At 42.8% G+C, this 25,445-nt stretch overlaps 1 protein-coding gene across 8 annotated transcripts in view; it reads right to left on the reverse strand.

Annotated features, from left to right (window-relative positions):
- Positions 1-2,719: 2,719 nt before the first annotated feature.
- PLCB1 (phospholipase C beta 1) overlaps positions 2,720-25,445 on the reverse strand; it is a 415,215-nt gene continuing 392,489 nt past the window's right edge. For 3 of the 8 annotated variants that reach the window (XM_072857454.1, XM_072857456.1, XM_072857458.1), the window contains one exon: positions 3,179-6,525. In XM_072857454.1, the coding sequence (XP_072713555.1) occupies positions 6,295-6,525 (231 nt within the window). In that variant the 3' untranslated portion in view covers positions 3,179-6,294. Of the gene's footprint in view, positions 6,526-25,445 lie in introns of all 8 variants that reach the window. The other 5 variants (XM_072857457.1, XM_072857455.1, XM_072857461.1 and 2 more) reach the window with 5 other exon arrangements.

The following is a 25,445-nucleotide window of genomic DNA, read 5'->3' on the forward strand; positions in this document are numbered from 1 at the left end:
CCAACTAAACTTAATCTTACCCAAGAATAGAACAAAGTTTGATTCCCCCCCACTTTTTTTCTTTTTAAATTATTTGATCCCTGTTACACAGGCTATAATCACTTATTTGAACAGACCAGTTATCCCACCACAGCTCAGTAACGCTAATTACATTACAGTTCTTGGCGATGGAAGTTGCCAAGCTCTCCTGATCATTAGCCAGGCTTCCATCATTGATAAAGCAGCAGGTTTTAAATTTCTTCTCTGCATCAGGTTGGCTTCAATTTGTTCCTAATTAGAGCTTGGCTCCTCCAGTGCTACTTAAAGCCCTTCTACCTGCTCTGGTTGGGATCCAGCCAAGAGGATTAGCACCCCTCACCACACCATGGTCTCCTCACCATGTTTTGCAGCCCACCATTCCACAAACCCCAGCCCTTTAAAATCACATCAGTTATACAGTAGTTAATGTGTTACCTCCAGTACTTTCTTCTTTACTGTCTGCAAGATGAACACCTGGATTTTTCATTTCTTCAGCTTTTTTCCCTCAGATCCTCCTTTCTGTTATGCTACCCCGTGATGCTGATCCTGAGGAACCTATGCCCTGAGCCTCTAAACCCACCCACTTAGAAAAAGTAAAAGGGAACTACGCTCCAGAAAGCAGCACAAGCCCCAAGCCCTCCCTCCTGCCGACTGTCCCACCAGTGCGTGCTAGAGGCTAGCCTCTCTTTAGAGGCCCTTTTTTAATCCCGGAAGGCATTTCTGCAGTCGGCTTCCGTACCTTCACTAGTGACCATCACCTGCTGCTTTTTGCACATGGCTTTAATTTCCTGCACTGACCCCTTTGCTAAGTAGACCTTCCTTCACTGCGCAGGGACTCCTTCTTCTCCTACTCAAGAACCCTTAAAGAAGAGAAGAGTAAGGCCAGGGCCCTGTCTGAGGAGGAACTAGGTCTAATGATGGCCAAGCAAATCCTGCTGTGCCTGTTTAGGGAAGCTCCATGTCTGGGCTGAGCTGGGAGGGGAGGTCAGCATTAACTGTTTCAACTCTGTGGGAAATGGCAGGGTCACAGAAGTGGTCTCACTTGGCATTCAGGTGTCTTCTGGTAAATCCAGGAGAGGACTTAGCTGTTTGCACATTAAGTAACCCTACCGTAGCCAGAAACTACCTGGCTCCTTGATGCCTGGTGTCAGAAGTGAAATTCAGATTTAGAGGTAGGTTCTTCTACTCCCTCTACAGTTACTGGAGCAAGCGAGAGGTCTCTGAAGGAGCGCCCAGACAAGCCAAATGCAGTTGTTGAAGCCAGTTTGTCAGTAAGAGATGCTGACCTGAATTTTGTAGCTGAAACTTATTGGCTTCAGGAGCTCGGGTGCTTCAGCCAGGGCTGGCAGATTTGACTTGTGCAGCTCCCACACTCAGAGCTCTCCTGAAGTGCAAGGGTCTGATATAGTTTTTGTGGGTTTAAATCCCCGTTCGTGTCTTTCAAAGGTACAGCTGCTTACCTTGCAATGACTTCCTAGGGTTCGAGTGCATGCCCAGGTTTTAGGAGGCCTGGTTGTACAGCCCTTCAGCCTGCTCGCCCGCTCCCAACTCTTCCTGCCCTGCTCAGTGACGTTCCCCGACGCCCCGACCCAACATCTCAGTTGGATCCAGACACCCTCCAGCTCCCGCCTGGAAGCTGCATCACTGTGAAGGAAACGATGTAAGGCTCACGAAGCTGAGGATCAGTTACTCGTGGTGGAACCTGGCACTGGCACCAGTTATCAAAGCATTCCCTTTGAGGGCAAAATGAAGTCTTTGGTCACCTTCCCCAGCTGGTAGCAGCAGACTTCTGCTGCTGGGGTGAGACTGGTTTTCTTCTGGCCATCACCAGGAGCATTTGCAGAATCCATCTGAAGCTTCAGCAACCCAACGGGCTTGCTTCGCGTAGTGTCCGCAGCTGCACGAGAGCACACAGCTCTGGCCCCGCTGCCTGGCCTCCGCGACACCGTCTTCCCCTGGGTCGGCCTCCAAACCGTTCTTCCACACATCCCAGCCTGTCGCCCTCTCTCCTCAGCAGCCAAGTCAGTCTCCCGTGGCCCAAGTACAACAAGCGCCGAGGTCGTCTGCTCGGCCGGCTGTGAGAATCCTGCCTCGCTGGGCCCTGTGGGAGCCCAGGGTTGGCTCCCGATCCTTCCCATGGCCTCCTGGCTTTTCCCTCTGTGCTCGCTGTCACCGTCTCCCCCTCATCCCCCTGAAATTCTCGCCACCGCGCTGCCTCCCCATGCCGTGGTCCCGTCTGCCTCCCCGCGCCTGCCTCGCTACACGACGGGCAGCTCGCTAACGGGGCCTCAGCAAGCCCCGCTCTTGATGGTTCCACACCCCACTGCTCCTCCTTTCGGAAGGAAATGTACCCATTTTTCTTTTCTTTTGCTTCCCCCCCCATGTTTCTGTCCTAGTCTTACTCCTCTCTGTCAAATTCACGGGCCCGACTTCCAGCTCTGTTCCTCCCTTCCTTGCCTGCTTTTACACCGTGCCGTGTCCATCCCCCTCGTCAGACCCCATTTCCCCACACCTCTCCTAGTGAGCAATTTGACTCTAGCTGCCTTGGAGACTATTTATTTTAATAGGTATATCCCTTAGTACACTGGATTAATATACCTGCTTATCTCTTCTCCCGGAGATAATTTTTTGCATTGTAAATTAAATAGGGAAAGGAAAGTGAAAAGCCAAAGGAATCGATTTATTCTTCAACGCTCTCAGTGGAAGGCCCCTGCAAAGGTACATTTCATAGCGCATATATAATTGCATAGATGTTTAGCGAAACAGCTGGGGCACTGGAAGAGAAGTAAGGCTGCTGTAATGTGTCGAGGCAGTTTACAGGTATGGCTGAAAAGCATGGAAGTGCTGTTCTACAACAGCCTGGCCTGTAAACCCATACATTTTCTTACCAGTTCAGTGCCTGCCGTGCCCTTTTTTGTTTTCCCTTGTTGCAGAGCACCAGCAAATACACATTTTGCTGGGAGGGGCGGGGGATGCCCAGGCACGTGCAATTTCTTGTTCTCGTCGTTGCGAACAGAAGAGGCCGCAGGGAAACTTCACTGACTCCTCGTGGCACTGCCCTGCCCGGGAGCAAAGGGGTCAGGGTAAGGTCTTCGAGGTCAGTAAGGTCTCCTGAGTCAACCGAGGCTTTTCAGTCAATGAAGAGAGAAAACAACCGTCTTGTGTTAAGAAATTTTTATTTGTCCTTTGGATCTGTAATGTAAGCACATAAAATTACAAGTGGAAGAAACATCATGCCACAAAATTGCATAGAATTTTTACAAAAATGTGAATTATGCCTCTGAACCAATCATAGATTGAGGAACCGAAAAATATGTACATGTTAGCTGAAATTTTTCATCCTACTTCGAAAGCAAATCATCAAGGACTAATCAATCACAGACACTACTAATACAATGTACAAGAGCAACACTGATTTCAAAGAAAGGCAAGCAATGATGTCCCCTTAGTTATCTTTCAGTGAATGTCTAGCTAATACATGAGCATTAATTAACATAATTATGAACATGTTAAATCTAAAATGTCTGGCCTTCATTAGAATTTTTAAAATTCTGTTTATACTGCCAAAACCAAGCTATTTTCAGTAGTGTAAAGATATCTGAAGTGCACGACCTAGTTTAATATAGACAGCTCTATTCTATACAGCAGAAGTCCACGATACAGCATTTCCACACATTCAACACGGAACAAGGCAAATACATAAAAGGCACAAGACTTGCACATCATAAAGACCCTTTTTTCATTATCTTACTCTAGTTCAAGTAATATCAATATTAAATGATATCTGTTTCACTGAAATAGTGTGAACAATGCAAGATGTACAGTATTACACGCTACCTTACACCTGCAGAAAGTGGCACTGTACAGATATAAAAAAATGTGAGTACAGGAAATGGTCAAATACAAACGTACTGTAAAATGACTACAGCTGATCGTATATTTAATCCAACCGGTACATTTATTTATTTGTAAATATAAATAAAAGGTTAATCGGTATTTGCCCAAGTTTCTTTGAAGACTGTGGTGAAGTCCTGGCTCCGCTGAAGTCCACGGGAACGTGGCGCTGAAATTCAAAGGAGCTAAGATTTTACCGAAAAGCCTGCGCTGTACAACGGTTTCTATAATGCAAGAGTCTTCAGTTTTATTGTGAACACTGCTATCGGTTCATTCTTTCAGTAATTTAGACAATATGTCATTTTTACTTTATAAAATGCAGCATTACCTCTTGACTCTCTACGTTTTCAATGAGTGATTAGGATTGATTTCAAAGTGCAAAACAAGGATTAACAGAGGATTCGCCTTTCCTCGCATTAAGGTGAAAGTCAGATTTTTGAATTTCATGTTCACTCACTTCATCATCATAAACCAGAACAGTTTAATCCAAAATATGATCTCCAAACAATGTGCAATTTTTCTTTCTTTCTGCTCTAAGTTTAAAAAAGAAACATGAAAATACTGCTTGTTTTCCAAGATTTGAACTTATATATATATACACACCATTATTTAACTGAAAACTTAAGCTTGCTTTGTATTTTATTGCTTAAATTTAAATAAAATAAGTTACTTTAGAGTACTAAAATCCTGAGGGAATGGAAGTAAAGTAACTTAACTGTTACGATGTATTAAAATGCCTCCCTACGCAATTGACTTCTTTCTCCGATTGCTTGTTAATACAAAGTAAGGCCCCGCTCTTGCAAACGTGTACGTGAACGGTATTCCCCAGAAGGGCTGCACTGAGCCCAGTGTGCGCAGGAAAAGTCATTTCTGCGAGTTTGCAGGGTCAAGCCCCTCGACGCAAATCTGTCTCTTCTGAGCCAGTTTATCCTTTGCCCTAAGATGCCGCCTCACCACACGGCTGAGGGAAAGGCCTTCAGCGTTATGCATTGGCTTGGGTACAAGGAAAGAATCCCTCCGTAATGTTTCATAATTCCTATTTCTGTTAGCACGGGAATCCAGAGAATAGCGTTTCTTTCCCTTTGCAAACATCCTGACTTTCACAAAGTCTCTCTGTCGTCCGATAGAAATTCCTCAAAATGTGCTGCTACTTCTCCCACGCATAGCACACAGTACGCTAACTTTGATTGTTCTTAGTTTAAGAAGTCAGTTAAACGGATTAATATACATTTTTAAATAACAGTGATCAGGTTTTTATCTTTCGCTTTTAAATTTCAGACCCTAGTAAAACTGAACCTCAGTCTTAAAAATAATGGAAGATTCTGTTAAATTTCCAATACTGTAGTCCTAAACATTTTATAATCCTATCAAATTCAGTAAGCTTAAAATATGATACTTAAAATCAATACTTTTGAGTCTGCAAAATATATATCAAATTTATATTCTAAAACTACTTTGATTTACAACACTAACACCACAAAAAGAATTTTATGATGCAATGCCTATTTTATAGCAGTATAACCCAGATGTTAGCTTTCATAAAGATTCTCTATTCACGTATCCCCGAAACTTTTCATTTGGCCAAGAGACCACACCGACTTCAAACAGAAACATGCCGTGTGTGTATACAGACGGATGTGTGCGCACATATAGCTATATATGTATACAAACATATATGCACTCACACAGTGTAACAAACACAGACGTACACAGACACCGACAATCTCCAGGCAGAGTTCTTCTCGCTGTTTTCCTCTTGTCCCCACAGTTCCAAGAATTTTCAGCAGCAAATATATTTCTTTCCACGTGATAAACATAATATCAAGACAGCAAGCCACCAGTGCTTGCAAAGCTAAAAAGGATTAAATGTTTCAGTGCAAATGTAAAATGATGGTACAGCTGTCAAGGTGCAGTTATAAAGAAGGAAACAAATATGATTAAGTACTGTTATAATATTCTCTAGGATCTGTGTTAGTTTGGAGCACCTCGCACCGGCACTTCAAAAGGAAAGCTGCACACATTTGTCTCTGTACAATACACTGGTCTTCATTAAACATTCTTAACAGTGAACATGGCCAGCAAATTACTCATTGTAAACTGGCCAAAAAAAAAAAAAAAAGGAAAAAAAAAGAGGGGCGGATGGTTAACATATTAATTTTCCCATTACGACCGCACTAAGCTTTAGAATAATAATAAGATGAAGAATGGGAATGAAGACCTTTGCACAATACTTTTTATAAAATGTTCCTTCTGGGAGATGTGCACTTGAATGCAGATGCCTCCTGCCTCCCGAAGCGCTTCAGCGGCAGCTCGCATCGGGAAAGCAGAGACGGGGCAGCTGGGGAGCGGTGCGCCCTGGCGCACTGATTGTTTCTTGGGCAGTTAAAAAGTAGTATCAAATACTTTTTCTGGATTATCTTCTTCCAATTCCTCTTCACTTTGCAGAGGTTTATGATTTGATTTTCCACTGTCAGATGCCAGGGAAGAGGGGGCAGAACTGTGGTCTCCATCTTCGCTGATTTTCCCTTTCATGGCCTCCTGTACGAACTCCAGAATTTCCAAAGGCAGTCTTTTGAATTTGTCTTGATATTCCTGATCAAGTTCCACCTGCAACTACAACAGAAGAGACAAGCTGTCTTCAGGTGTATCTAATGAGACCAGTGCTACAGTATGGGGAACATACCACACGAGGCAGGGGGGAAATTAATAACGCATTTTTGCATGATTCCAGGATATATTCCTCTCTTTTTCGTATTGGCACCACACATCCAATACGCCTATCGATTTCCATGCAGTCGTTGCAAAGCTGAAGGAACGTGCGGTCATTTGTGCGTAAGGCTGGTTTTGGGTACCATCCTTGGGTACCCAAATCCTTAAAATATATGTGGATTTAACTGTATTGGTGTCCATACTCCCACTGGCTTTCACAAGACTCGATTCAAGTGCAGTATGGATCACGGATAAGCCTTGGAAAGAGCAAGGCCTTTATTAAGCTTCAGGTAGCTAATCACGCATTAATCACACCACAAACATTGCTCTGAGAACAATGTAATAACTTTTGCCAGATTTCTTGGGTTGGAGAAGCCATTAGGAAAAAGTCCGTTGTCAAAGGGAGTCAAAAAGGGAGGGGAAAAAAGTTAAATTACATTTCTTAGGGCTAGATCATGGAAAGTTACATTATCTGATTAATGCAGTATGTGTCTTGGACATTACTGGGGAAAAAGTGTCATACCATCAACAGGATGCAAAAGGCATGCAGAAAGAAATCTGGCTATCAGTCTTCAGGAAGCTGTGGGCCCTTTCCCAGTATTTATTTGTATAGCCTTTGTTTTTAGTGCCCATATTAGGATCTGCACGATCCATTATTTAAAAAACATTAATGTGTATGAAGGTTTCAACTGAAGACAAAGCCAATTTTTTCATCGTGACCAATATGAGCATGGCAGGAAGCAAAAGGGGTGAGTTCCAAAGCCAAACCCGCTCTGTCTGTCCGTCCGTCCGTCCGTCCATCCATCCAACCATCCATCCACCCACCTTCTTAAAAAGAGGGAGTCAGGTTCTGCTAACTGTAGCTGCAGCAGTTTCACAATAGTTTCTTAGGCAATAGTTTTGAGCTGTATTTTTTTCCAGGATGCATAAAGGTGCTATGAATTCCAGTCCTTCAGCTCTATGCCTGAGTCTATCCTGTCTAGTTCCAAGTCTCCTTCACCCCATTGCGACAGCTCTCAACAGGCAATAGAAATTTTCACTCCAACATTAGGACCTATACTACTCTTACCATCCTTGACCTGTCCACAGCATGTGACTTTACCACTACGCCTCCCTCTGAGCCCTTCCAATCCCATTCCCCATGCTTCTGTCCTGGTTTTCATCCTGCATCTCAGATTTTATTTTTGTGAGGCTTCTTCTTCTTTCTCCTGGTGTGCAAATCAACGTCCTTAGCTCACCCGGTCTAGTTCTACATTCTTTAATTAGACAAATTTTGCAGTTTTTCTTCCTCAAGATCTAAGATCTGGCTTTTTCCTGCTGGTTCTCCTGCTAAAGCTCCTTTCCTGCCTTGTTTCTGGCAATTTTCCTGCTGTTCTGTCCTCAGTTTCCCACCTCCGTGTCACGGTGCTGACAAACACCCAGTCTGAGGCACAAACGGTTGCATCAAATACACCCTGGCTCTAAAATATATATTTGTATCAACTGTTAGACAATTGCTACCATAACACCCTTCTTTCATGCAGTACCCTTCTTTTTTTCCTGAGCTTCCTTTGTTTTCTGGCTTTATGTCTAGATACAAATTTTTGAAGGGCTCCTCCTTTCGTCTCCATTTTGATAACACTTCCAAGAGTACACGTATTATCGGAGGAACAGTGCCATAGCGTGGTTGGGAGGAAAACCCCACAAACGATGCTGGCCACCCCTCACTGCCCAGCTCACCGCCGGGGCTCTGCAGCCCCAGGACTCCACGCCTGCTGCCTGGTGACCTTCTCAACCACCAAGAGGCTACATCTGCACTGGTCTCTACTTCAGAGTGACGGCAGCATGGCACTCACGTCGGTCATATTGCAAATCCGAAGGTTGTGTTCTAGGCAAGAGGTCTACCATCGTGGTGCAATCATGCTTTTGCTCACAGTTCACTGCTAAATACCCGCACTGCTTAAAAAACAGGAGGGAGGGAGGGGAAGGTGAGTCCTTCTGTTTATTTATGACAATTACCCAAAGATGCTATCACAGTTAGAGGGAGATTTACGCCAAACGTGGGACAAAACATTCCTTGGGTTCATCCGAAACAGCAGCGATGGCAGAGGCAGTGCCTGCCAGTGGGCTCCGAGCACGCTGTGCACCATGCACGCCAAATGCCATCGTCCTTCCCTGTTCAGGAGCGTTTGCAGCCGGGCTCTGGGCCGCCGGTGCAGATCTGCAGCAGTCTCTGAGCACCCCACGAAGCCAGTTAAAGTTCTTGCAGGGCCAGGTAGCTCTGCGTACAATATTTTTTATAAATCTAGGAATCGTGGGAAAGGCTCCAGAGCACTGGAAGACAAAGCTTTCTATAAGGACATTAATTTCTTTATACACGAGTGTCTGAGCCAGGGATGGGCTGCTGCATTTCCCCGCCTCATTGTCGTACATGGAAGTGCTGAATATGTACATTTTGGGCACCTCAGGTATAGAAAGAGGTATGTAAAATCAAAAGTCAGAGAAAGTCTCCTGGCTCTCCACTTCCTTCAGAACCTTGATTTGCTTAATTAGGTTTAAGAGCAGTAGAAATATTTGAAATCCCTCAGAAACTGAACGTTATCTGAACCCAGCGCAACCATAAGCATGTTGTTAGATAGCAGTTGTGTCTAATATTCACATCCTAAAGCGCCTCCAGTGGATAATCCCCCCTAAGTCGAGCATTTAATAGAAATGACATGAATCTGGAGCTACGTCTCTCTCTTCAGTGTCTCCAGAGACAGTCTATATAGATATCTAATCATGAGAAGGTTGAAGTTAGTTGAGAAGGAGCAGACAGTAGACAAGGAGGGTTGATTAAAACTGCAACAGTGTGTAAAAATTAGTTTTCTTTTTGATTTCAAAGGCACTGTCGGTCCTTCCCCCTGCTCAGCACATTCCCTGACTTCCAAGCTGTCACCCAGGACGCCAGCTGCAACGAAGAGCACAGCGGGTGAGCCTGGGTGCCACGCAGCTGTCCCACTGCCGGACCCGATGACTCACCGAAGTCTTCCTCAGCGAGCCTGGGGCTTGCAAACCCACGAGAGTCTCACAGTGCATTGGCCGTGTTTCTGCTTAAGCCACCAGCCCCGGGCACAACACTGGCAAACAGCTGTGGGTCGAGGTTAAAGAAACAAGTTGCCTGCTTAAAACCAGCTGGCTCAGAAACCCAGCTGTTTTGCTTTTAAAAGCCTCAGTATCCTTCTGTTAGACAATGCTAACCATATTCTGTGGCTTTACAGGGACATAACCGTTATTCACTAATGGAAAGCTGCCCTCCCATTAGTAGCAGTAGTCATGTATGTCTTTTATTTGGCTTGCTGATGGCACGACAAAGTGCCACGTCTGTATGTGTGTAAGTAAAAACCTCTCTGCACACCCAGCTCCCCACCAGTCTCCAGCCCTGTGTAGCCTTACTGTTCAGTTTGCTGTCCCCTTGGGCTGCTTCCCATCACAAGTCCCCCTACCCCGATTTCTCTGCTCTCTAGCTACTAAACAAGGTGACCTATACTTGCTTTTAGGATTTTGGAGCCAGACAAGGGGGCGGGGAATGAGACTGATCATTCGATGGGCAGATCATTATCTGGACCACTGTTCCCATTAACACGTAACAACCTTCTTCCTTCTGTTATCTCACTATCTGCCCTCTTACAGATCCTCTGTCCTCTCTTTAACTCCCAACAAAACCAACTTATTAATGTCACCTCCATGCAGCTTCAGTATCCCACAAGGGGTTGGAAACATTATTTCTTGTTCAGGTAAATCACACTCCCATTTACTTTACTTACAGGCAATGAGTTAATACTTTAAGATTTGGAGCCATCATCAAATGTTTGCAGTGGGGTCCTTGGGGACAGATGAATGCGTTGGTCACTCTTGATGGCTGTGGCCAGAAGCTCTAACTCTTGAACGTATGCTCCTCTCTACCTACCCTTCATTTTTTACCCAACAGTGCTAGTTAAAAAACATCAGCTGATACTCACATCAGCTTTACAGATCGGGTAAGTATCGGTATTATTATCCCCAAATTACAGAAGAAGGAGAGAAATTAAGCTTAGGTAGGGATCAAAGCTCAGGAGGTGCCATCCTCAGCTGCTGCTGGTTTGAAAGGGCTCTCCTCTGCTCCCTTTATATGATCGCTTATCAAACTAGACATACCCCAGCACAGGCTTGGAACAGGCTGTGGACCACTGGGCCACCAAGTTGTCCTGCCCAAAATAACAGCAGATTCGGTGAGGCCTTGCTTGCGACTGTCCTGCCTCTGTTAGCTATACCCCCCAAGGGCTTCCACAGGGAAGCCGTGCCTGAGGGCCCCTCTGACTTCAGCCAGCCGTTAGGCAGTGTGGGTGACCGGGGGGCTTGGGCTCGCGCACCCTCGTGCCCCGGACGAACCCATACCACCGTATCCTTCGAACCTCGACTACAACCAACACAGCCCCTAAGCCTTAGGGATGGAAAACGAGCAGGGCTTTACATGACTAAGCCCGTACCTTAGGGAGCAGAGCTCCTGGCAGGCAGCCAGCTGCCCAGCTGATCGGCTCGCATTCCCTTGCAATGCAAAGGGCTCTTCGGCATCCTTGGCTACGACCGCTTTCCAAAAAGGGTCATCATTCAGAGAAAGGCCTCAGCAACCCTTCCTTGGAATGTGGGAGGTGAAAACAAATATGGTCATTCAGCTAAAAGCAAGGAAAATGCACTCAGGAAAGGAAACGGACGGTATTATTAAAACTGTTTATAGCATTTATACCTAGCTGTTATTAAACCTACCAAAATAACATAGGATAACATAGTGTTAAAATAGTGACCATAGCATTAAAACAGTAACTGTGATCAATAAAGAATTACAAAAGCAGAATTTGTGGTTTCAGACTATCCTGATCAAGCCCCTGTAGACTTCTGCATACTTGCAATGTGATCTAATGAACTTCTGTTTCTACCAAGAACAAAAATAAAACGATCACATGAAAAACGCAACGTGCTGCCAACACAAGTTACCAGGAGGACTGAAGTTCACATAGAGTGTTTAGGTTAAAAAAAATTAGAAAATTAAGAAAGAAAATAAATGTGTTAAACCCCTTAATCCTTAATTATTCCACATTTATGGTGTTTCATATTATCTTGTTCCTGAGTTTAGGCTTTGAATACTGAACTCCTCTCCCTTCTCACTACCTGCAATACATCTCATCCCTCCTTCCTGCTGCAGAATCTTTTTTTTTTTTTAATTTCAGGATTGTTTTAAGATAACTGTGGAAAAGCAAACAAGCTGGCCTAATGAGGTATAAGAATCTCATAATGAGCTACGAGAAGTTTCAGAGGTAGAGCAAAGTTGAGAAAAGTTTTGCAGTAGCTCAAGGCATGGGAAGTAGGTATCTGCACAAACGTAAACGGCATGCGGATCTAGGACCTCAGGTGTCAGGCGCGAAGACCTTACCGTGTGCATTAAAAACAACCAGCGGAGTGAAACGTGTCCCTATCACACACATAGCCAATTTGGGAACGCATCTGTGGGCTGGTGCTGTTGCTGGCGTCTTGTGAAAGTCTACTGCATCTACCCTACAGCCAGCCTCCACGGCTTGAAGACAAGAGGCGGATACGCAGCTGGCCGATATGCAGCACCGCTTCCATCTGACCTCCTCCCCCTCACTTTGGCAGCCCAAGGGAAAGGGAAATTGTGGGGGAAACCATGTCCAACCCATCTCCCTTCCTGCCACAGCACCACCTTTGAAGCTGTTAATGCGAACTCTGCTGCTCCTTCCCTTGTACCTTTACAGTGGCGTTTCGGAAGTCAGTAATGAAAGTGTTTTCCAAACAATTTTCCCCTCTCTTCCTTCCCCATACGGCCTGAGATACCCATGCTTGGTCTGCACAGCGCTGTGACCTCGTAGCATCATTCTGCTGATGTAAGATCCCACGCCAGAGGCAGTTACTTATCCGAAGCAAAACCAACCTACTTCCACACGGACTGGGATTCATTCCAGCTCACCCTTTTTTAAAAATATATTTTCAACTCAAAAATAACGGAAGGGTCACCACTTAAAAAGCATCTGAAGAATTAAATCTTCAAGCAAAAATGTTTTGATAAAGTTATGTATGAAATACAACTGGTTACACATTTTGGTGAAAAAACCCCCACCAAAATGCAGTTTTGTTGAATCAGACATTTATTAGGCCATTTTTGTTTTGATTAAGTTCTTCCACTGCAAAAATTTGATACGACTCAAAATAAACTTTTTTTAAGTCTCAGATTTTCCACTCCACTTGCGATTTTTCTGTAAGGCCAGTTTTTTGAGTTTTGTGTTTCTTTTATCCCTCCTTTAAAATCTATCTTAATTTGCATTATTTGTAGATACTTTGTTTTCCCGATCACACCCTTTCTTTCCCTGAATGATGCAGTGAATTATGAATGAAAAATAATCCAAATATCCTGGCTCAGCAATCCAGGTAAAAATGCACTCTGAGGACTAAACAGTTTGGTATCTCCAACGATGCCTGACATTTCCAACAGCAAACTCTTTATTCTCAAGTTTTTAAAAAGGTTTTAACAATTTTTGAGTTCCGAATCCAAATGTGAAAAATTTGTAAGTTGCATTATTTCCCCTTGAGGCAGAGGGCAGCGAAATATTAAAATAATGGCTTTTTGGGGGTATTTCGTTATTGTATTTCTTCACCAGTTGAAGCGTGATACTAACTCGTATCCATAATTACCGTGGCACTACCCACATGCAGTATAATATTTAATTCCACATAAACAGCACCTGTTCTTTTTTTTTTTGCTGATGAGAAACACAACTGCATCCATTCCTTCTGTGCAATTTCAGCACAATGTATTTTGACAAGAGGCAATAACTGGTCACTACACGATTCGTAACAAAAGGGGGACTGCAACCTCTGCAGGATACTTCTCTTTAGCAAAACTCCCTTTTTCCTTTTCACATATCATTGGAAATGTTTATTTTGTTGGCGTCAGCGACACTGATCTTTTCACTGGCCAGTGAAAGTGTACTGCAACAGAAATCCTGGTCTGAGATTGTGGCCCCTTTCTCAGTCCTCCTCTGTTTCTCTAAATCTGCTAGAGCTCCAAATACTTATTTTTCTTCCTGCAAATGTTTGACCCATGTGCCTAAAGAAAATTTGGAATAGAGAATTTGGGGCTTGTAAAACTGCATCAGACAACAAATATGCATAATGTCAGCGACCTCAATTTAGCTTCCAAAATAGCACATAGAGGACTCCCAGATAAAGGGTACAGAGAGCAAGCAAGCTGCTGTTCTGCTGCTTTTCATTTTCAGAGCTTACTTAATTAGAAAGCCATTCTGGAGGGATACAGCATTAAAAGACATATGAGTAGCAAGAATTGTTAAAAGCAGATGGAGGCTCAATAACAGGGAGAGTGAAATTGAGAAACAGAGCTCAGGGATCAAGTGATTTATAGGCAGCAATTTTTGTTTAATTGGAAACAGAAGGAGTTTCTTAGTAAGGACCATGTTATTCCCTCCACTAAGCAGATTTCTGCCGGGAAGGCGAAGGAGTAACCACTGCTTAGTCGTCCTCTCGCCTCATGGCTGCAGTCCCTCTGCAGCGCTCAGCGTGCTACGGGGGGCTGCAGAAGTCGGTGACTTGAGGCGAGGATGATGAGTTTGAGGAGAACCCAGGACTCATCTGCAGGACCTTCCCGAAAGCGGTATACCCACCTCTGCCACGTGGAAGAATGGCCCAAAGAAAGCAGCTGGGAAATGTGGTTTCTTGGGAAGCTGTTTATCCAGGCCTGGGAAAGGAGTTAACATCTCTACCTGTGCAGAGAGCACCTAAATGCTCTCTTTTTCTCCCAATGACTGCAAGCAAGTGCAAAAAGGAACACGCCACCATGTTAACATTTGGGCTTAACATAGCTACTCATAGACAATATAGCTAACCATGAAACGAAACTGTTCAGGTAGCTGAGGTTTTATCTCATAAGATGCTGGAATGTGGAATCATTAAAGAAAACCTTCGGGCACTTGGTATCAGAGACAGCGCAGGGAACAGCATTGCACTAGGTGAATGACAGCCAGTGTGGGAAATGTCTTTACACTGACTGGAAAGCTCCCATTAACGATTCCTGTCCTCGGACAAGGACATCTCAGTCCCGGTGCATGCCCATCACCGCGTTTTCAAATAATGGTTACCTTCCAGCCCATGACAGGCAGGAGAGACACCAACTCCAGGACTTTCTCTCCGCCAGCCCCACCCCACACCCTTTATGTCCCAGATGAAGCTCCCCTAGTTCTTCACACAAGGTCTAACACACCAAGCCGATATTCCCTCCCTGCAAGGCCTCCATGCTATTCCCGAGACCAGGGGCGCTTGCTCAGGAGTTGCTGTATTTTTGACTGCTCCACTGCTGCCGCCCCGGCCTTCCTACGTCAACAGGCTGCACAGTCCACATACTGTCCTTCAGAACTTGCCCCAAGCTGGGCTTGAAAAAATCACCGTAACACCTGAAGCATGTCACAAGCCGAGGAGTCTAGAAGCTGCCTACTGAGTTATCTGCCCTTATTCATATACTCCCCCTTTGACTTCCCCTGACTGTTATCTTCCGTGTTTCAGCTTTGTGTCTCTTCCCGTTAAGGGAAGGTGATTTCCTATGCCTCCCTAATGTACAAGCCCCCATATGAATGAGTCCTTCAATACCTGCTGTCTCAAGGCATTAGACTGTAACCTTAGGGCCTTCATCAATCTGTGTCTCCACGTTTATTAACTACAACCTCAATTAAACCAATGGGACTGTGAAGAAACCTGGGACCTGGGCTCCTAGATTTTAACACTCTCGTAAAGAAACTCATATCTTCTTTCTGTATAGTAAACCAACATCTATTCCAAGAGCTAATAAAAAAAAAAATGTTTGAGTGATGCGATGCCCATCAGTGTTGCCCAGGTTATATGGGTGTTATATATACACATGCCTGTACTGTACCTCTGATGAAAACTTTTGAGTTAGAGAAGCTCCTTACGGCAAAAGCCTAAACTGGTGATCTTTTCCTACCGGCAGTTGTATTATTATTAGTAATATCAGATCTCTTGCATTTTCTTTGAAGAGATAGCTTGTACTGAATTCTATGGGAGGATTTTCTTCACAATAACTTTGTTTCCTATTTCTTCATCAGTACAGCAGTTTATTCTCATGCAAAGCCCTGCTCTGTGCCTTGTAAGCTGCATACTTGGAATCATTCTTCTTTCTGATGACTATTTTGTGTAATTGTTTCCTTTTGTGGATAAAATGCTTTCTTAAGCTGTCAAGTGTTATTTTGATGACTCTATAAATACGTGACCTATGCATCTCATGATGCATATGAATAAAGATAATTTGAGCTGGTATGAATGGGAAAAAAATCGCCTCTCCATGAGCATGTATAACATTTTAAGGCTAGATTCTGCTCTTTTGCATTATCACTGGAGTAAGTTAGCGTCACGGTAAGCAAAGGAGAACCTGCTCAGTTTCAATGCAATAAATCCAGCGAAACTCCACTGAAGTCCCATCTATCATCAGATACTGCCCTTAGTTTATTGGGGTGGATCCAGGATTAAATAACTTTAGTGACATAGCTCAAATAGAGCTTCGCAAGTGGTCCTTTTACAAAGTGCTGTCCCTATTTTGGTTACTGTCTTCAAAACAAACAACTAAAAAAAGTCAGTGCATCCATTACCTTCTAACGAGTGAATTTTTCCACTTCCACGATGCCTCCCAAGGCACCCTGGTAAACAGGCAGCTGACTGTGCAACAGCACAGGCCTTGGAAGAGTAGCAGTATTGTAACTCTCAGCTCAAGAGATCATAACAGTCCCTTGGAAACTCCTTTTAAATGACATCTTGAGGTTTTAACAGCAACAATATATTCCAGAAATATTTCAAATCCCGGGTGGACCGGAGAACGCGGGACTCTCAGAGCTGCGCAGCACAGCGGCAGCTGAGCAGGATGTCTCCAGGGGGCCCTGGAATCCGCGGGGCCATTCTATATATAATGTGTTTTGCCTAAAAAGTGGTGCTGTCCCGCAGAGTGAGAGATTCTGGCTAATTTTGAAAGAGGAGAGAGACAAGAAATGAAAGCTTCAGGTGCTCAAGGCTTCCCATGTGAGGGCTCAGGAGCTGATGAAGTACAGATCTGAAAAAAATGTGGTGAAACCCACACCACAGCTTTTGGATCCTTGCCTAACCTGAACTCTGAAGACAGTTTAACAAAGTGTTTTTCAGTCTCTCACATTCACCTCGCTAATGGATAATTATAGTGTTGCCTGTGTCTGACTCTTGGCAGGACACCTCTAACAGGTCCCATCAGTATCGCAGAAAATTCCCTCCGAGCACAGAGATTTCTTCTCAAATATGACAACGAAAAGGAAATAAGTAATCTATTTCTCTCTCTCTCTCTAGTGGCATCACTGTGCTACTCAATGGAAAAGGAACAGAGTCATCCTATGATTAAGTCTGGCACCTCCTTTCACTGTGATACCCCACTCTGCGCTGCCTACTCAGCCCAGACTCTCAAGCCTCTTTAGAGTAATAAGAGCTCCTAACATACACTGAGGTCTGTGTGTCTTGAGACGGCGTGTTTCTTAAGGTACGTGATCACTATAATTTCCATGCCATTGATAATTGTCAGGGAACTGCATGGAGGTTTAGAAGTAAGCCATCAATTAGTTCAAAAAACAATCACACTGATAAAGCCTTATGCTGCACTTTGAAGTTTACCTTGCACTGACTATACCTCTTCACACCAGAAAGCCTCTGCAGGATGGAGCCTCATTGAAAAGTCTGCTTGGAAAATTACTGAGCAGTCAGTCCTTCTGTTAATATCCTGTTAAAAATGAATGTTTTTAGACTAGAAAGCAAGCACTCTCTGAATAAAGATCAAAGCTTTAGAAGTTTCTTTGAAAATCTTTTCAAGTAGTTGCAGTTCTGTAATCCCTTGTAACAAGGAAGGCTACTCCAAAATATTTCCTAACTCATTAACAACATGAATCTGGCTTCCTCTTTGCTCTATTAGCAGAGATGTGCATTGACTCTCCCCAAACGATGAGCCAATTTAGTGACCGACTGATTATTTTCTAACATAACAAGCTGATGAAAAAAAATCTATTCAGAACCTGGCAGAAGTTTAACAGTGGAGACAGAGCTACTGTCCCTCATTTTCCATCTTCCGGAAATGATGGTTCGGTATTTTGGCCTTTGTACTCCCAAGCGCCAGGGAAGTTTTGAGGCTGAGTTTAACAATGCTAAAAAGTTGGGACTCGATTCAAATTTATATATAGATGTGTATGTTCATTATTATATAATGAACATCAAATGGAGATGTATCATTGCTCCTAAGGAGACAGAGTCTGATACTGTTTATGGCTGCTCTGTGTTTATATACTACTACTATCTTCCCATCTCTCTACCTCCGCCATTATTTCATCCATGTACCCACCACTTCTCGTTGTTTCGTGCTGTGTTACACGACACTTTTTTTGTTTTGTTTTGACTTGAGGAGCAAAATTAGTGTGGAATTTTAACTGCAACTCTTAAAAACTTTATAGCTTAATGTAAGAGCGGCACTGCCCAGAGGTTCAACCTAATTAAAAATAGCCTGAAGGTTTTTACTTCCCGATACTCCAATGAACTTAAAAGGAAAAAACCTCCTCTTCTTGTCTGTACTGCTGTTACTGGGTTAAGTAGTACTACGCAATGGGAGGTTAATGGAGCCATCCTCATTAAGTTCAAGGGATTAATATTTCAGTTCAGTTGTTTTTTATTTAAACATTTTTTTCAAAGGTCACATTAACGCTGACTACTGCAAACTCGGGCAACTCTCTAATTACCCATCAAGTTTAAATGAACCGCGCAGAAAACTTTATTTCAATGTTCAGCAAGCATCCCACAATGCAAAAATTGACATATAAGGTAACTTCATAAAGCTGGATAAACAAGACAAAGCCTGTCCCAGCGCTGCGCAGAGTAGCTTGAACTCATGCCTGTTAAAGAGCATACCCAAAGTTCACTGAAGTCTACAAGAAGACAGCGGTTGACTTTGATGAGTTTTGGATCTACAGTACCAGCAACCGTATAAGTACAGGCACAAACTAACCAGGTCAAATGAAAGAACCACTGGCACAGAATGGCATGAAGTGCACACTCCTTCCCAAACCGCGATCTGAAGCTAATCTGACTCACAAAGGAGCTGTGCAAATGCCGTGTTTCAAAGGTTCAGGATTTTCAACTGTCTTGTCTTAGCAATTTAAGGAAGCTGCAAAGCATGAAAGGGTCTAGGAAACAGGACCAGGTTGCTGCTTAAAATCCAAGCCTGCTTCAACAGACAGGTAGAGATAACGAATTCCCACATAACAAATTCCTACAGAGAAGGTCAGATGCCATTCTCGCATCCAGACCCGCCCACCTTTCTCTCTCTTTGCATACAACCTGATGTGGGTTTCTGTTGAGCACCTGAGCTCCATGAAGAAGGGACACCTCTGAAGGTGTTTTGTTCTCTTAATGCTTAGTATGGGTGAAGGATTACCACCCTGAGCATGCTGCAGCCCAACCAGCCAGCACAGATCCTGAGGTCAGCTCTTCTCAAGTGTGGTGGAATATGTTCAGTGAGTTATGGTGACAGAAAATGTGCGTGTCATAGCGCTTGTGTGTTTAAGTCTGCACTATGGTACGCTTTTCATCTTGCTGTGCAGTTGGACATCTTAAAGTCCTCTTGAACAGATCTCTTAATGATATTGCCCATAGCACAGTTGGGTTTTGTGGTCAGACCTTCCTGTTGCCAGGAAAAGGGATATGCAAATTCCCTAGAAGCCAGCAGAGACAGAAGAATAAGGGATATTGCAACTTACAACCAGTTCAGTTCCTTTGGTATCTCCCTTCCCCACCGATCTCAGTGGGCCACAGCACGTGGAGGACACACTGGGGCCTCATCCACGTCTCAAGCCTACTACAGGAAGAGTAAGCTCTTCTATTGACATCAGTGTGTGCTGGATTTGGTTCTTGGCTTCTCTCCTTCTGAAGTTAATACAGTTCATCCAAGTTTAGTTCACCAGAGGGTCAAGCCTGAACTGAGATGAATCTCATGGAACTTCACTAAGTCCTTTGCTTTCTTTTCCACTGAGAGGCATGCCATCAAAATGTATAACAAGATCTCCTGAGAGCTCTGATTTGTTTTTAATCTGATTTCATTTATGTGTATCACTATTGGTAGCTTCTATCTTGGAAAAGTTTTGTACCACACAAAACCTTATTTAAGAAAAAAAAAATTGGCAGCAGAACAAAACCTCTTTCCATTATAGGAACTTATCTTTTTAATGCTCTATCAGTGTTTTGTTATTACTTTGGTATTTGACATCTTCCAAAAGCATTAAAAAGTTCTTGAGAGGTCTTAGAACTTTACAGTGTATTCTGTGATGCCGATTCTGATCACAATCTAGTTGAAGATAAGTTTAAGGAACACTAGAAAAATAAATGCCTTTCGTAAGCGACCAAGTTCTTTGAGGAAGCAAAAGAATACTTTAAAAACATTGGGTGCTTGGTTTAAAGCTCTATTTAAAATATGCATAGAGTACACATTTTTGTTGAGGATAATGGAAATTTATCTTGAATTTTGGGAGTATTCCAAAGGATGGTAGGCAACTATCAGAAATGAATGAGATTATTAACTTGCAAAAAACCCTTTTAGAACAATGACTATAAAATGTCATCTTTTCCCCATCTCATGTAAATGTATTTAGAACTGTAGAAATACAGTCAAGCATTAGATTTAGTGATAGTGAGTGAATAATTAAGTCATCTGCTACTCTATATAACAGTAAAAAGACTATTCTGAGTTAGTTACAGAAGTTATTCCTAAAAATTTCTTATCACTTATGTTATTTAAACTTTCTTACATATCAATTAGTTTGAAATAATAAGTCTTTAGGCTATCCATTAATTGCAGCACTGTAGACACGATCTGTATTTAAAATTATGCACTGAAAATTAAGCCGAAGCACCAAGCTGTCTTGGCTAACAAAAAAGGTTTCCTCAGCCCTTCGGATAAAGGAGGAGAGATAATGGGGGCACTGAATTCACAGGAGAACTCTTTCTCAGTTTACTAATCTCTCTCGTCACATGTTAACACAGACTACCGAAGCCACGAGCAGTTATCCACGTGTTTAATTTGCAGTGTTGCCTTTTCAGTGCATTCATTTTCCTATCGTACGGTATGACTGTTTTCAGAGAAAAAAGAAAAGAACTCCAGTGATTAATGCGAAGGAAGGACAGCAACATATATAACCTGAAGGACAGCTGATTAAGAAGATTCTGCAACGGGATCATTTACAAATGCAAGGTAAAGGTGGATGGGAAATTTAAATAGTTTAGTTACTCTCTTAGAAGTTAGAGGGAGGCTGGTTGCAGAGGAACATCTGGTCTATACATCAGGAGAAGACACCATTTTTAGTTTCTCTCTCTCCTGCTGTTATGGCTCTAGGCTCTCAAAGAAGGCTTCAACCCACTCTTTTAAGTCTTGCTGTCTTTGCAGAATAGATCTTAGGTCAACGGAACCTCTCTTGTCTGGTCATATTTTGCTTCACTGATACACTGCAACTACAACGTGGCATTTGTGCCATTGTAGCTGGTTCATGCCGGCATCTGTCAGAGCGTGGACTGCCACATCAGTCACAGCTGCTGCCTGCAGCCGCTGCCCTCAGCAGCAGCGATAATGGGAAGTGGGATTATTTCAAAAAGTGCAACCATTAATTGATAGGTGTTTTTTCCCAAATCCTGTACGCCTGCAGCATGAATGAGGAGTCAAAGATTACATTCAGCTGATTCAAACAGATCTTGGGAATGGTGTCTTCCTGCCATGGAAACGAGAAAAAAAGCAGCTGAAATATTTTCTGTTGAAAAGCATGCCTGACGGAGGTAATCACACCGGAGAGTGATGCTTCTTTCAAGTCAGACAAACGGCAGCAGCTCGCTGTCTATCGGTCTTCTCTCCATGCTACACCAGCAGTTACAGAGCTGTTCCACCTCACTGTCTCCTGTATTCTACGCTTAATTGTACTTTTAAATAGGAAAAGGCAGAGCATTGGGCAGTCAACTTTCTGTGTGTAATACAGCTCTTTTTATCCTCAGACAATAGCAGTTTACACTTCTGTGCACAAAAAAAAAGATATCCCCTTCAACATTCAGCCTAGCCACAGTGAGATTTCCTAATGTCAGTATCCTGCACTCGATATGTAACTCTCTTAAGAGACACTTAAAAATGTTCTCTATTATATGCATGTTTATTAAAGAAGTGCTCCTACTAATATTCACAAACAGTTACAGCAGGGAAACAAGGGTGAATACTGAGTCAATCCTCTTATAACATGTCTGTGTGCTTGTGGATGCATATACTCACAAATCAGGGGCAAAAAGGAAAGGCACCTGATTATTTTTAAGTCAATCAAAATAATGACTTCACTGGCATAAACACAGATTTTGTATAAAAATTCACGTTACTGAAATATTCACACAAAAGACACAGTTTGTTCAGGGAGGACAGGTAAGAAGAGGGTCTTTGGTGAGACATTTATCAAAGATCTTTTTTTTTTTTTTTTCTGATCTCCAGCATATTGTAAGAGAGGGACCTGCTGCAAGTCTCTGGGTAATGCCAAAATTGGACATGAAAATGGACATTGTCGTGGTGGGCACCTATAACAGATGATCACACTAGGAAGATTGGGTGGTGAAGCTTGCTTACTTGCCCAGAAAACTTTTCAAAAAGGGATACAGCAGGGCACAGAATACTTCAACTTCTTAGCAGGCAACTTTCATATTTACAGTATGTACTCTCTACTTTACTGGGGATTGGATGGGAAAGCAGACACCTATTTCACATAAAAGATCTGGACCTGTGAGCAGGCTTATTACTTTTTCACACTATACCAATTCCTGCAGCAGCCAATAGAAAGGATCTTGGCCTATGTAAAATCCTCAAGCATGGTTTATATCACTGAACTAAATCTGCTTTGAGGGAGTTGCAACCACTAAAGGGCAGCTGATATTACAAGAAATTAACCCCAGCCTTGAAAAAAAAATCACTTAAAAAGTAAAAAAGCCAAGTAATAATTTAAAAAATTGAATTAATTTTCAACCAATTAGTATTTTCAAGTGTGAGCCGCAGTAGCGTCTGTCTGAATACAAATGGGAATGAAGGGTACTCCAGGCCAAGAGGAGACGTTAACACTGACATGGAATTGGGGAGAAGTTACTGCAGAATTTATTCCATCGTGCCATGGAGAGCATGAGCCCCTGCTCAGAATTACAATGATTCCCTGAGAAAAAGACTGACAGTGAGTTACCGTTCCCAGAAGCTTCTACAATTTCCATGCTACTTAGCATCACAGGCTCGTACAACTATCACACCTCAACTTCAGCAGCATCCAAGCTATGCGGTGTATGGTGTATTACTAAAAGAACAGGGAAGGATTTAATTGCCACCAAGGCCATCAGTCCTGTCAGGAATACTGATTCCTGAAACCTGATCTCTGCTTTGAAAACTGAACCTGCAGACTTTCCAGTAAAAAGGAGCATTTTAAGAGCAGAAATATTACACTGCGATCTCACTGACCTATATAACACCCTGCAGAATAAAACTCTGATCCAAACAGGTACTTTTAAATATACTAATATAAATAATCTCAAGAAGGACCACAGATAAGCTATTCTATATACTAACAGAAATACTAACCTTCAGTATCAGCAGTTTGTGAAATAATTTGTCCTATGAGCTCCACGCTGTATGTTTTATTCAGGCATTAACACTTGCTTTGTGAAAATAAAGCTGTCAGAATGTGAGCTACCACGTGCAATATCATTCCCACAGGCTATCCAGTAATTAAACATGGAGGCTGACATTGCACCATGCACAATTCTGGTTGTGTATAACTGTTATTAAAAGACTTACAAAAATCCAGGTTTAGAAAAAATGCCAGCTTGATTCTAGACAACACCTACATATGGCTGCAGCCCCACTGAAAAAATCTGTCGTGTACTTAAGTGTTTATTTGAAACACAGCTTAAAGCATGAGGAAAGTGTAGCAGTAGCTTTTAGTTCCTACTTCTTAGAGCTCTACATGAGCCATCCCTACCCGGCCAAAACGTCCTAGTGGAAAAGCCATTTTGCATAGAATAACAAGAGCTGCGTGTTCAGACCAGACTTGTAAGTCCACGTTCTCTTTTTCTGTCTCAAAAATTTTATCTTAGGTTTCTGCTGTTGACAAACATAATTGTTAACTAAATCGAAGTTCCTCCCATAGATGACTAACGTTTAGTCACTAGTGGATTCAGACAGTTCCTGAATGAAGTTGTAAATTTAGGTCATTTCTCTAGATTTCCGCACAGCTATTATCATGGCTTAGAAGGATTATATGCCTTTCCTGCACAGAAATTTTTTCTAAGGTCATTAGTTTTGTTCAGCCCAAAGCCAGTGGTTTCTTACACGGCAGCGAGAGCTGAGATACTCCTTTATGGCCCGCAGGAAAACTTGACTCTTTCCTTCTGCGCAGCTTCCCCTCCTCCAATCCAGGTACTTCAAAGCATTCAAAATGCCTTGCCCTGTGGATGCAGCAGTGAGAGCTTAGGGCAGAAAGGGGTGGAAGAAAAAAAAGCTTCCTCCCATCATTCTCATATTTGCTTTGGAGAGAGGTAAACCTTGGAGCGATGGATTCCTTCACCCCAGTTTGGAGCTCCTTGTGTACTTGGTGCTAATCCATTTTGTTTCCCAATTTTCCTGCACAGGTAGGGTACACTGAATGGTAATTCCACCATGCATAGCTTCCCCTAATACCATTCTCTTTACACAGTCTATGAGGCTGAAGTCCTGAGAGTAAGACAAAGCAAAGGAAAGAATAACTCCAGTGGCGTCATAAGCGGTTACATGACATCACAGGAGGTTCTTCTCTGAGATCTCACTTCCTTCTAAATGTGCAGGAGCAACTGGATTGCCTAGTTCCCCAATATCCTCCCAAGATATCCTAATTTGACCCAGGCAGGTTATATGAGGTTGGCCTCATATTGTTCAAAATGTAAGTGATGTATGACAAGAATAGAGTTAAAACGAGTACTTTTGCTTTTTCAAATGTTCACCGAGTTGTTTTAAGGCAGCTCGGCTCTATTCTTACCCTCCTGCTTTTCAGGAAAGGAAGACAGAACATCCCTGTGGAAGAGAAATCAATATTCTTGTGACACTTAAACACAAACAACAAAGAAATCCCAGTTCCCTAGTGAGCAATTGCCAATTTAATTTTGCTGTCTTCAGTAAGCCACTCTTTTGAATACTGTCAAGGTGCCAACATATTCATTATGGGCTCTACTTTCTTTTGTTGCAACTACTCTGCTCAGGAAATGTACACTTTTAGTTGCCTTGCCTGTGTCCAAGAGGAAAACAACATTCATGAAATCAAGGTCCCACCTAGCAGTTTTAATCTCTAACTTTACCACAATGAGAGAACTAAACAATAGTTAGAATTGTGTTATTTTTAACAAGTGTTTGAAAAAATGCACACTTATTTTGCAACAATAAAAACATTAAAATAAACCATAAGCATGTAATGATATGTATAGATACATGAAGAATATGTCGGTGTCCATGTGGGCAGAGACAGGTGATTCACAGCAAAAAAGCCTGACAAATCAAGTTATAGTCACACTTTATAAGTCAGTCAAACTTACTTAGCATGTGCCTTTCAGTAAAGTATAGAAGTCAATCTGTATTGTGCAAGGCACAGATCAAACATACAGAGTTGGTTCCTTCTTTCTTGCCAGTACATGTCCATAGAAGTAGACATGATAAG

The sequence above is a fragment of the Ciconia boyciana genome, chromosome 3, assembly GCF_034638445.1.
Source record: "Ciconia boyciana chromosome 3, ASM3463844v1, whole genome shotgun sequence".
NCBI lineage: Eukaryota > Metazoa > Chordata > Aves > Ciconiiformes > Ciconiidae > Ciconia > Ciconia boyciana.